The sequence below is a fragment of the Caloenas nicobarica genome, chromosome Z (assembly GCF_036013445.1).
Source record: "Caloenas nicobarica isolate bCalNic1 chromosome Z, bCalNic1.hap1, whole genome shotgun sequence".
Classification (NCBI taxonomy): domain Eukaryota; kingdom Metazoa; phylum Chordata; class Aves; order Columbiformes; family Columbidae; genus Caloenas; species Caloenas nicobarica.
The window spans coordinates 88,771,674-88,785,259 of NC_088284.1; the positions used below are offsets into that span (position 1 = coordinate 88,771,674).

The 13,586-nt window shown below is 34.5% G+C and overlaps 1 protein-coding gene across 1 annotated transcript in view; it reads left to right on the forward strand.

Annotated features, from left to right (window-relative positions):
• COL11A1 (collagen type XI alpha 1 chain) overlaps positions 1-13,586 on the forward strand; it is a 150,469-nt gene that overhangs the window by 13,391 nt on the left and 123,492 nt on the right. Inside the window, exons 2-4 of the mRNA XM_065655392.1 lie at positions 3,695-3,862; positions 8,174-8,387; positions 10,825-10,987. Of these exons, the coding sequence (XP_065511464.1) occupies positions 3,695-3,862; positions 8,174-8,387; positions 10,825-10,987 (545 nt within the window). The remainder of the gene's footprint in view (positions 1-3,694; positions 3,863-8,173; positions 8,388-10,824; positions 10,988-13,586) is intronic.

Sequence of the window (13,586 nt, forward strand, 5' to 3'; positions counted from 1 at the left end):
TGAAAAATAATTTCGGCAAGCTGCTTTATGTAAGGAAGTTCCTGTGAGAGACCCTAGATCTGCCAATATATGAGTTACATTAACGTTGCCCCGTATAAATACATGCTGTAATTTTAATTTGTGGACCATGCCAACAGGCAAACTGCATGGCCTTAGCACTGGTGCTTTTTCTGGCTGTTTCTTACCATTCTCAGAATCACGTGGGAGCAGAATGCTGGAGAAGAGGCAGTGTTCAGGAAGAGCTGAAGCTCCCAGGATACAGTGACACTGAGCACTGCAGAACCTACAGAAACCAGCAGAGAGAAGCCACAGTTTCAGCTGGCAGCTTCCACACTATGCTCTTCCCTGCTCTGGGAGTTGTCTTCCTACTTGTCTACCCTGCTTTTCTAAGCAGGCCAGTGTTGGCTGTGCGAGGACGTCTCATCCTCCTTTATACATTAAACAGGTTACCTCTGACCAGTTAGGATCTAAGCGCTGCTGTTTTTCAAGAGCTGTTTATTTTTGACTGGACTCCTACATGTGTGTGCTCTGTGGCATATTGAAAGCAACTGTGTCTAGTGCTTTCTGTAGAGGCATTGAGCAGGTCATCTGAACATACACAGTGAGCTCATCCAGAATTTTGAGACTTATGCCATGGCAGCCTGGTCAGGGCTACTGAACACTTCATCCAACTAGGTTGCCATAGTTTCAGAAAATGTAAAAAAATCCTGAAATTCACTAAGGTAATATTTCCATTACCAAAAAGAAGGCGTTTCTGCAGAAATCCCAATATCTGGTAGCCCTATGCGTGACACAGGAGGACTGTATGGAAGAAGTGCTTTACACAGTGAGCCATGTTTTCAGCTGGGAGTTGGCAATAACAGCTGTGAGCAGACTTCCAGGCCTGCCGCCTCCCAGCTGAAATATAGGACTGGTTGCATCCTAATCCGGGCATTTGGTAAGAGTCAAGCCCAGGTTAAATAATGACACACACAAGAATGTTGCAAAAACATTTGTGAGGAAGTGACACAAACTCAGTCCATTTACTTCACAGACTGCATGATATGTAGGTTTCTATCAAAAGCATATTTTGGAAAGAAGCAAATCTTATACTTTCCTGCCTGGACTATCTAAAGACTGCTAAAGAACTTCACTTTTTAACTATTGGTCAAAGTGGCTATCTGAAATCTTTTGTGTAAATTAGGGAAGCAGCTTCTGTTACTTGTGATCTATAAGTATTTAGTAAGTCAGCCATGTTATCTTTGGAGATGGACTAGTCACATTTTGTGCGAGTTACTTCATATAACTTGTCATTTGTATGACAAGTTACGTTTCTAGAAATCCTTGTAAACTGACTAGTGTTTTTGCTATTTGTGTTTTGTGAACCAAAGTTTGCAGAAATAGGTGTCATCTGTGGACTATTAACAAAATGTTTGTTCTTATTATTTGGAATTTGTGGTTTGAAGATTGTTCTATTATTATTCTGTTTCTTGTCTGGAAGTTTTTTTAGCATCAGAACTAGCAGGGAGTAATGAATAATCTTGTTTATGGCTGAATACTCTCCCAGTAAGCCAGGCAAAGAACGGCCATTATTCTAAAAAATAGTGAAGAATCTGGTACAAATTAAAGAAAAGAGCAAAGGAAAAAGGAATGTAGCAGTGGTTGACTTGTACAGCAACTTGGTATTTTTACTAATATTTCCAGTGACTGGTTCTACATAATTTTTTCTGGTTCACATTATTATAAGTACTGCAAAACCAGCCATTGGTTACCAGAAAAAAAGTGTAGCCGTTCCTTCAATATGGTAGTAACTTCAGAATTGTGTGGAATACCTATAGAAAATACATTATATGTATCAAAATTATTTAGCCAGTACTTAACAGAGAGGTGAGACTGGTGTTTGAAAATTTGCACACGATTGAAATTTTTCCTTTGAGAATGTTTAAACATGATTTCTTGAATCTGCAGGATATGTAGATTTTAGGTAAATTCAAGTGCATACTGTACCATTAGTTCAAAATGTATTAGCTTGCAACAGACATTGGCTGTTTGGTTTATATTTGATAACACGATCTGATGGAAAAGCAAATGAAGTTGCATGATGTGAAAAAAAAATTGAAGCTCACCATAATTTTCTTGTTAGTGTACTTTTAAGAAAGAAGAAGTTGTGTGCACTCTAGGCTGACTGAGAAAACTTCCGATTTTGTTTTTAAATAATATATTTTTGGTGTTATTCAAAGATAGGTTTAACCATGAAGTTGAGTTCTTCATATTTGGCAATGCCAGGAAATGAATAGGATGAGCTAGTCAAACTTAACTTTGCTCATAGCTGTTATTGACAGTGAATACACTGAAGTGACTTCTGAGATAAAAACAAAACTTCTGACAAAAAATAGTAGCACTGCCTAGAACTGTACAAATAGTAAGAAAAGGACAAAGAGATGTTTCCATCAGTGACTAACTAGAATATCGCTTTGCCTATGTTTTTACACTCTTTCACTGGTTGTTTGCAAATAGTTGTTCAAATAGTTGAATATTTACACACAAGGAATTTTTTGCCTTAAGGTGATATTAGTTGACACAAAAAAGGAATAATAACAGAGAATAAATGAGCTACAGTTAATGCCACAGTGCAGTTCAAAGACATAAAGAAGGGTCAGATTTACCAAACACATTTCTCAGCTTCAACAGTGAAAGTCATGTAAAACTTTGTCTTTCCAGATAAAGCGGATATTAATTTGATAATATAAAACCTGCAGAATAGTCCCAGTGAAAAAATGGTCCATTGAAATTCCATTTCCACTCAAAAAAAAAAAAATTAGTGAGGTTATGATCTGCAGGGAGTATGAAAATGAACACTTTATTTTTGTCTAAGAGAAAAGATATGCAGTAGGCAACAAACTATGTTCTCTCACTGCTTCTCTTGAAGGTCCATTCAGTCCTTGGCCCTTTTGACATGGTGAACTTGTATAGATTAAGGCTTTGCGGTTGACTTTATAAATATATATGTATATATATATATAAAATTCTGTATCAATATCAGTGCAGTAGCAGCTCTGGATTTCCACTTTAAATTGTTAGACACTGAGCATAAATGTAAACTGATTGTACGTGGTCTCTAAAGTGCAAAACAAGTCCACTTGAATTTTAGCTTGGAAATAATGTAAGACTGATTCAGTCCATTCACTCCTTGCAGGCAAAGAAGGTACATTTTTCTTTCTCTATCTGGATGAGAAAAGAGATTAACTTCTTCCCTATCACTTTGTGTCTGTAGTCAGAATACATTTTAATGTTAGCAACTGATGACTTTCTGATAGCAGATTATTATTAGCTGAATGCTTGTGAAACATTTGTGCGAACTTTTAAAATCAGTTCCACTTCTTTGAATTAACTCATTAAAAGAATGTGTTGTAATTATCAATCACGAAGATTCTCTGCATTTGGGAAAGAGTGATTTTCTGTATATAGTCAGGTAGTTTGGGAATCTGATCATAACAATTAACATTGGATGGAATGAACTCATATATTTAAAAATTAATAATTCTGTTAAAATAATATTCTGGTGTAGGACTAATCTGCAGTAAATCAAAACAGGATGCAGCTACTGCTATGATTACACATATGCTTTTGCAATGAAATTAATATCCTTTGTAGAGGCTGCGTACTGTACAGATGCAAGATGAGTAATTTTTTTTTTTTTTTTTTTCTTTGTCAGCTGAACCCGTTGATGTGCTAAAAGCATTAGAATTTCACAATTCACCAGAAGGAGTATCAAGAACAGCAGGATTTTGCACAAACAGGAGGGACTCTAAAGGATCGGATGTCGCCTACAGAGTTTCAAAAGCTGCACAACTGAGTGCCCCAACGAAGCAGCTGTACCCAGGTAAGACTGTCAGAAAACTATTACTCTAAAGTACAGCATGTCTTCCCTCGTTAGTACCAGAAAACATTTCTGTTCTCCCTAGAGTTGGGCCTGCATATGAATGACAGGACGTGCTCTTTATCCACTGAATGAATCAGCTTTTATTGGCTTCTGTTATAAAGCTCTTCATCAAATTCTGTGTCACTGGCAGAATTTGCCTGTAAGTCATATTACCTGTTCTTTCATGCTTCTAATGGAAAGCTTATTTGGTGGCTTTGGCAAGTTTCCTCCAGTTTCAGTAGTCCATTTAAATGCAGTGCTTCCTGGAGTAGTGCTGCAGTGGGAGAAATCAGTTGTGGTTGGCCATTGCAAAATCATTCCCAGAAGTGCCATCTGTTAAGAATTACCTAAAAGTATCTGGGTATTTTGGGCACTAACTAAGGCTAGTTGTGGATAGCAGGTAAAGTGATTCCATCTTATCTCAAATTTCTCTAAAATGAAATAATCACATTTCTTTGGATGTTGAGGAGATACTTTTATTCCATTATTTTGCTGTCACTTGTCACTTGATACAAACTGTTGAGGAAAATAATAAGAATAATAAAAACCAAAATCATGGAACATTTAATTTATCTGCTTCGATACACCATGCAGAGTTTGAACAAGTGTCTCTAAATATACAGATTAGATGTTGGCAAAGACAAAAAAATTTTTTGTCTTTCAAAGTACTAATCATATAGATATAATCCAAGATTGTAAAAGGGGGAAACACAGTATTTTGTAGTGATAATGCATTTCAAGGGCAACACAGGAAACAGCTATACACAGTTCAAGCATAACTTACATGTTCACTTAACTCATCAGTTTACTTTTTTATTCATGGATAAAAATAAAAGCAAAATTCACTACAGATATAATATGAATATTATTTTTTGGCACAGTTCTTCAGTTTTGAAGTTGCATATAGATAACAGAGCTATCCAGCTGAAAATATCATTCACTGAATGGCTTATTACAGTCTACAATGTCTTGTTGATATTAATGTGACTATTTGTATAATTCATTACTACTTCAACTAAGTAAGGTTAGCAGAATATGGGCTGCTCTTTCTTTAAAAAATGAAAAAAATTATCCATTTTGTTGAGAAATTGCACAAGTTGCACAATAAAATAAGCTGACACCTTCATATTCTGAGTTTTACGATGTGTGTCATTGAAGCCAAGTGGTCCAACAAAAAACCTTAAATGAGCATTCAAATACAACTGGACAGAAGATTAAACTGACTTGGAATCCCTGATATTTTTTGAAGTTTAGAACAGTACAAGCACCTTCTGCTAAATCAAAGCTTGAGAGTCTAGAACTGGAAGTCTGAGAGCTTAGGTTAACTTGCACTTATTCATGAATCAAATTGTAGCATGGAGAGAGGATCTGGCAGCTGCAGTAATAACTATTTATATGATTCTTGAATGCCAGAACAAATAAGTGCTTCACGTTGTTGGCTGACATCTAAACTTCTGTAGACTTTGACTGCCTTACTTTAGGTACTCTTCTTATTAATGCTTTCAGTTTCTGCTTTACAATTGGAATGAGTTTGCTTGGTTTTACCAATCTATTGCAACACTTCTGTGTGCAGGAAACAAATAAAAAGCATTGCTCACAGTATAAGAAGAAGCCACCGTAGCACTTTGCTTGATACAGGAAAATGTAATGTTATCCTCTACTTCAGTAAAGAACCTAGAAACAGGTTTTTGGAGGTGATTATGGTAATTACTTCCTTTTGAATTTTGCAGAATAGGCACCCTATCCCCACCACAAGAAATCATTCTTTTTCAGAGATTATTCTTAAAGATACTTGAGTGATCATGTCCCTTTCTCTATAGTCGTGGAATTACTACAGAAGATATCAAAGATAAGACTGAGTTGTGAGACATCATTCTAGCTAAACACAATTTGAAATGCATCCTGTGCTTGCTTTCATCTAACTCCTATGACTCATCAGGAAATAGATGAATCTCTTAGCTACTGTAGCTCAAAGGGAGCTATGAATGGCAAAAGCTGGGGTCATCAATATATCCATCCTTTAAAAATGGATCTAATAATATTTACCAGCTCCCCAGAATATAATTGGCATTGATTTCACTGACTGAAAAGCATTATATAATTGTAAAGGTAACTGCTTAGATTTTTTTTGTCCTATTCATTTATATGCTCTTAGTTAACTTTACAAAAGCATATAGGAATGACAGGAATGGCAACCCAGATATATACAAAGATTTTTCTAGTGATTTTCCTTCCGATAGTTATTTTTAGTTATTGTTCAAACAGAACCATATCAATAAACAAGAAATATAAAAGTGGTTAGGAAGATTTTGATAACTATTCCAGATAACTATTCCAAGAACTACATGTACCTACAATACATGAAGTTTTACCTGTTAGAATGCCATTCATTTTTTTGACTTTGAGTCAAAACTGTGTTTGGAGGAAATTGACTTATAAATACATGGTGTAAGTGCAAGATAAAAGATTTGGGAATATTATGCCATAGCAGTGATAACAGAAAACTACAGAACTAAGGCACTTGACTCATTTTCAGTCACCCTGCTTAGAAAGCTCACAGGTTTCTTTTTCCTAGGATGGTGTCTGTTTAAAGAGCACATGCCAGGACTATCTGAATTAGAGTCACCTGCCTTAAACGTTTTCAACATATCTTCCAGATTAACAAAGCAGACAGGGCAAGTGTTCAGTGCTTTTAAAATAATTTATTTGGCCTCTGTTGATAGTCATCTTTTCTCTTTCTTTACTTTTTTTTTTTTGTCATTTGCTTACTCTGACGTTAAAAGATATAACTTACAGTTTAATTTGTGAACTAGCAGCTTTGCTTTCTCATTAAAAAGCTTGACCAAAGGCTTACCAGAGTAAATGAAATGCTTCCTATTTATTGAGGTTTGATCCCTTCAAAATAAGATATCAAAACAAGCCCTCAAGTGATCTAGATTACTACAGTGTTTCGACTATCTACAAAAAAAAGTTTAAAAAAAGGTAGAAAGCACATAAACCAACATGACAGCAGACAATATAATAAGTGTAAGACTAGGGTTTTTCTGTTTTAGAAGACTAGTATGTAATTTAAAAAAATAATAAGATTTAAAGCATTTTGTTTTCATGTTGTAACTAAACAGTCAATGCCATCAGTAGCTTGTCTTCATGGAAGACTCTGTAGAATCCTGGCAGAGTTTTCCCATAAGACCTGTCTTCAAAACAATTTTATATTTACTCCATTGGAAGAAGCAATTCCTAAATCAGCTTTTGATGTTGAAGTCTTACATCCTATTATTCATTACAAAACTGTAACATATTATTTTATTAAAATTTATCATATTATATTATTAAAATATGTAAGAACATTATACCCACTGTCATGCATACAAAGTTGCAGGTATATTCATTGCCAGCATTACAATTAGATTCTAATCTCTCTATTTCTTGTATCTCAAATTGCAGCTGAAGCCACACGGATCCAATGTATATTCTGAATTTTATAATCTCAGTATTACACTTCATTTGTTATAAAGCCTAATAGACTTTCACATCAAGTGAAAGGCAGATTTACTGACAGATTCAACAGGAGCAGAACTGAGTACAGATCTCAGTCCTTCCTTTATAAACAAGCTGTATCGACTTTTAATTTTGTTTATTTTTAGTTGTAAATGTTAAAAAAAAGATTGATATAAAATATCTACTTCAAAGAGAAAGTATCAGGGAGTAAAAGAAAATTAAATGTTCTTTGATTTTGCCTAAAGCTTCTATTAAGTAGAACTAGTTCTGTATTTTTTCAATGTTATGCATGATATTATTCTAGAAAGACTCAAATATTTATTGTGAGAAACTAAAACAAATGGTTAGCAAGGGAGATGAAGTGCCTGGGAACATATTTGCTATAATATAGATACTTATTTTGTTGAGTGAAATTGCAGTGCACGCTTTTAAATTAGAAGATTGCAAAAAAGAAGATGGATAGAAAAAAGTAATGAATGTGAAAGTATCATGGTTCTTGCATATATTGTATTATTACATAAATTCATAATAGACTAACAAGTCGTGTTTTTATGAACCATTAAGAGATATCTTTCAGAAATAAAGCGAGAGCAGAAAGAAAAAAAAAAGATTAAAAATGTTCAGAGTGTAATTTTTTATGTATTCATTTTGGAGAATTAAAAAGCCCCAACAGTTTGTATGAGGTATCCTCTGTGCTTATGGAATAATGTAAACCTTTAAAGAATGGTTTCATCTTTTCTGAATTTGTTGCTGTATCTATCACTTTGTTTACAGGTGGTGATTTTCCAGAAGATTTTTCAATATTAATGACAGTAAAACCTAAAAAGGGTATCCAGTCCTTCCTTCTGTCTATCTACAATGAGCAAGGCATTCAGCAAGTAGGTGTTGAAGTTGGTAGATCCCCTGTCTTCCTGTTTGAAGACCAGAATGGAAAACCTGCCCCAGAAGACTACCCTCTTTTCAGAACAGTCAACATTGCTGATGGCAAGTAAGTGTAAAATTTTAAGATTAAAAATAATACCACAGACCACTCTATAGGTGATTATAGTCTCTACAAAGTGTTATCTTAAATATTTAAATAAGTCAGTAACACAATTTTCAGCTAGTTGGACTGCTGTGGTACAAAATCTGAGAACCTTTGCAGCAGAATCCAGTTCCACCTTCAAATGCTGTATACAGCTAAAAATAAAGCGAAATCATCTTTCTTATTTGCCATTTCTATAAATCAAGAGTGAAGAAATACTCGTAGAAGTTAAACCCACCAAAACTAAACCTATGAAGATTCTTCCTGTGCAATATAGAAAGAAACTGTTTTCAAAGAGACTCAAGGAATAATCTCACTAGAAGGGCTGTCTTTTCCACTTGAAGGTGATAGGCAGAGTGAAGACAAGTTGACAAGACAGCATAGACTTTCTCCTATCCTGAACAAAACCAGCAGATAAAATAAGATGGTTCAAGATGTCTGTATATAAGGAAATCAGGGAAGAATAAGCTGGACAATTGATCTGAAGTGCTGCAAGGACTTATACCGCACCCTCAGTAAAGGCAATTAATCTCAGATACCTATTGCATTATTAATGCAGTTGTTAATTTTTTGTGCCTAACTTCCCTTTGTAGACAAGCAATCATCCTCCTGGGATGTCATTCTAGTGCTTATAAATGGACTTTCGTTCTTTCAAAGGCTTTTTATTTGTTGTGTTGCAGTCCAGGAAGAGCAGCCACAGTCTTCAGAGATACATAGAATGAAATGTTATTAAAACAAAAGAAAACAAATCAGTAGAGAAGGAAGGGCAAAAATTCAACTATGATGAAATATGTTTATAAAGAAATGAAGGATAAAGAAAAAGCAATTGTCTTCTAGCCCCTGTATAACCAGATAATAGAATTATACCATGAAACTAAAAGATGATGTGTTTCCCTAGCAGAAGGAGTGATAAAACAAGGCAGCAAACTTTTTTTTCATTGACTTCCTCTAAATAATAAAGCTTTGGCATGGATTTCAGAATTTCACCCAAACAGTTGAGAAACTGATAAAAATTAAGAAATCAAAATGAACTTGTTTTGGTACAATTTCTTGCAGTGAGACTACACAACTTCTAAATCAACTGGAGTCAGTCATATTCCCAGTGAGCTATGTTTTCATGGTTTCAGCTTCTACATACTTTCAAAAAATAGACCAACAATTTTCTTCTGACTCAGCTATTTGATGAAGGATCTTATGACAACAATCTTCATCTCAAAATGACATATATTTTAAAAGTGTAAACAGTGTAATGTGCCTGAGGATGCATGGGCAGTTTGCTTTTATAATGATAACGTTTAACCACATTCCAGAGAAAACATGGAATTAGAGTTCTGGCTCCGTGATACTGTTTAGCAGTCAGATTCCATTAGCTTCGAGGTGTTCCTTTTGATATGCAGAAGCTCTTTGTAACAACGATCTAAGCCGTCTCTTTGATTTAGACAACCTTAGTGCCACAAGTGCCAACTAAAATAATTCGATTCCAGCCTTCCTCTTAATAGTTACTAATATGACATACTTTGACACTTTTTGCCTTGGTCTGTCAAAGATTCTTTGATGTATTGCTCCATGCCAGATTACCGAGTGGCCTGCTCTTGCTCTTAGACATTTAAGTTGTCGTAGCAGAGAGGCTCACTAAATTAATGTGGTCTGTCATGATAATAAAGTCTCATAAAGAACATACTATAGTTGGGCAAATTGTACAAAACTTTTTTCTCAAATGTCTTTAAAATCATTTGTTGGTATTCTGGATCACTTCATTCACTTTTTGGTGAATATTTATGTAGGAAAAGCTATTGTTGCAGGAATATTGGCAAGCATTTGTAAGTGTTTCTATCTGGGAAAATCATCTGTGTTGGAACTGTTGTACATCTTTGAAGAATCTCTATAGCTATGGGACACGTTCAAATAAGCAAAAGAACATGGTAAAATTTTGATGATTGATCACAGAGAACAAATAGTAAAATGCAAATAACAAAGAATATGATGCTAGATTAAATATATTTGCACAAGTAAATTGGAAAATCAGATACATTCATAAAAATAAAATCTCCTGTCAGAGCATTCAATCTAATATAATATAAACAGTCCACTCTCTTCTAATTTGAGTTTAATAATGTTATCAGGGTAAAGCATCAGAGAAGATCAGCTTGAGCTTCATCTTTTATAGGATATTCACAATGAGCTATAGATCAGATTCCTTTGTACTAAGGGACAGAAGATATATAGTGGATAAACAAAACATTGTATACATTTGTGTACATATGAAAGAAGGAAATAAATGGATACATTTAAAATTTTATCTTTGACTGGCCTGGTGCACAATCTATCTTACTAGGAACACAATGACCTAGTTTTAAAAACATAAATTACAGCAAAATTATGCTTGTGTTTGTTTTAATAGGTGGCATCGAGTAGCTATTAGTGTGGAGAAAAAAAGTGTTACAATGATTGTTGACTGTAACAAAAAAACTACAAAACCACTTGAAAGAAGTGACAAAACAGTTGTGGACACCAATGGCATCACTGTCTTTGGAACCAGGATTCTGGATGAAGAAGTTTTTGAGGTAAAAATCAATACTAAACAAATAGAATTGAGTGATTTTGCATTGAGTGAAGTGCTTAATACAAATCTGAATCATTTTTTTTAGGGCAAAAGCTGGTACAATGTAAAAACTTTGATTTATAGAACCTGTTAGTATAGGCTGAAATAAGATAGAATTAAAACAAGGAAATGCCTCTGCTGTTGGAAGGCTTGATGCATTTTTCTGTCCTTTAGATTATGTTGTATCTGGAAGGGGCTTGCTTTTTTTGTCTTTCTGCCTAATATAGAGATACCCGAGATATTTAGGAGAATTAATCAGGGAAAATTGAGTAGTATGATACTGAATCATTTTATTTCTGCCTCTCTTAAACGTTTATAGATATTTGTGCATGCTAACGGTATTTGAGAGAGGGAGAGAAGGATCTGGAAAGTTTTCTGTGTAATACAAATCCATCATATTGTTTATCCCACTTATTACTCTTTCCAGTAACTGGAACATACTTTGGCAATATGTTTCCATCATTTACTGGCCAAGAAGTACATATAGGAAGGGTAAAATGCCTCTAAGGAAGTATGTGGCTGCCAGTCATGAGGCCTTTCTAGGTAGAATCCTTATGTCAATGATTATTTTTACAGGCTAATAATGAAGCTTCTCTAAATCTACACTATTGAGTTTCTTTTATAATATTGTTATACAACAATCAAACCCATCAAATTTAAATTAAAACTGAAAAACAAGAAAATACAGATCAGTAGTTAGCTCACTTCATGTACAGAACATCTATGCTCCATAAGTGTCCAGAGTTGTAATCTTAGCTTTAAGCAGCTTGAAAAGCTGCGTGGGTATCAAGAGAGGAAAAACGAATTTTGAGTGTAACACTGTGGCATTGTTATCTTTCATTTCTGTGGACATGATGAAACAGGGACATTTCTGAGATGATTTAATGGGCCAGCCAGTATGATACATTTGGTATTCACAGCCTGTAGTCCTGTAGTTACCTGTAGTCCGCAATACAGTTTGTACATCTGAGGGACATTATTTTCCCTTTGAAGATGAATTCCACAAATGCCTTATCTGGAGTGGGAAAAGGAATTTTGGTCTCCACATGGGATAGTTACTTTCAATTTTCATTTGTATTTTTTTCTTAAGTCAGAAACCAAGTCCCACAGTATGTGTATTTGGCAATAAATTGTCAAAATATGGGCAATGTCAATATACATAAGATTAAAAAATTCAGCAAAAAATACAACAGAAGTAGATAAACTGATACTTTGTTAGTGGTTTACAAGTGATTTTAGATTCTAATAGAAACTAAGGTAACAGGCCCTGGCTTGTTCTTGCAAAGTTTGTAACCATTTAAACAGATGTCAAGGAGAGAAGTGCACAGCAACTAAGCATTGGTGTTTCGTTTGGTTTACTCAGTGCAATTGCCAAATAAAAGACCTGACTAAAGTTTCAGAATTGCTGAAATGATTGTACATAACAGTTTGAAAATAACTACAATGGTTGGTGATATGTGCATAAAGGGAGATATTTATTTTAATCATTTCCATTAAGTAACATTGAGTAAAAGGGAAGCATGCCAAGGGCCTTTCATCTCTGAAGTTATTGACTATTATGATGTTTTATCTGTCCTCCATATTTTAAATAGTTTTAAATTTTAAATTCTGCAAAAATTTTTTGTTAAAGAACGATTAAGACCATTCCCATGGGAATACAGAAGGAGCATAGGGTATCTAAGGGGCAGATAAGATGACAGTTCTGAAAATTTCCTGCTATGCCATTCTTCCATCACAAAGGTTATTAGCCACTCAGAAAGAAAGATGAAACTTTGAGTCATGACAAAGAGTAACTATTTTAAGGGAAAATAATTCCTACTCTAGACATTCCTCCTCAGTGATAGTTTCCTCCATCTCTACCTTTGCAGTTAGTTATACAATTGCCTCCACTCTTTCAAGCTCTATAGATGAATAAGAGATGCAAAATGATGTGGTGGGATGCAATGATTTTTTGATTGGCAACTCTTGGAAGAGTCAGTAAAGTTGGCTGAAGACATACTTAGAAAATTGGAATTGGTAGATTAATTGAAGAAACTCAAAAAATAACCCTACATTTTTCTTGAAGTCAAGCATGGACATGAGGAAATAACTAACAGAATTTGCTGGAATGACTTAAAAAAATACTTTTATCTGCGGGATTTTGTCATGTGTTGAAGAATTAAAAAGGAAGCTGGTAATCCTCTGTCAAATTTTTACTGAAATCTCGTACATTGATGTGGCAAGTCATTGCCTCAATTCCAGCAGAGACTCACTGAGAAGAAAAAAGAAATTACTTCTTCAGTCGTATTGTTCTAACATATTTGCATGGACCATTCATTTAGAATCCTCAGAACAAATATGGCTCCTATGAGGAATATTTCACACTTATGTTAAAACAGTGTTACATCACAGTGGATTAAATATTCTTTGCTTCTAACAGTATCATTTTAAATTAGTACCACAACAAAATTTAATGAAATTAAATTCTTGGCTATTTCCTTGTATTTTTTCTGTTCCTAATGTTAACTTCTGTTTTCTAGCCAGGTCTCCAACCTTTGCTCTGATTCTGGCAGTCTGACTAT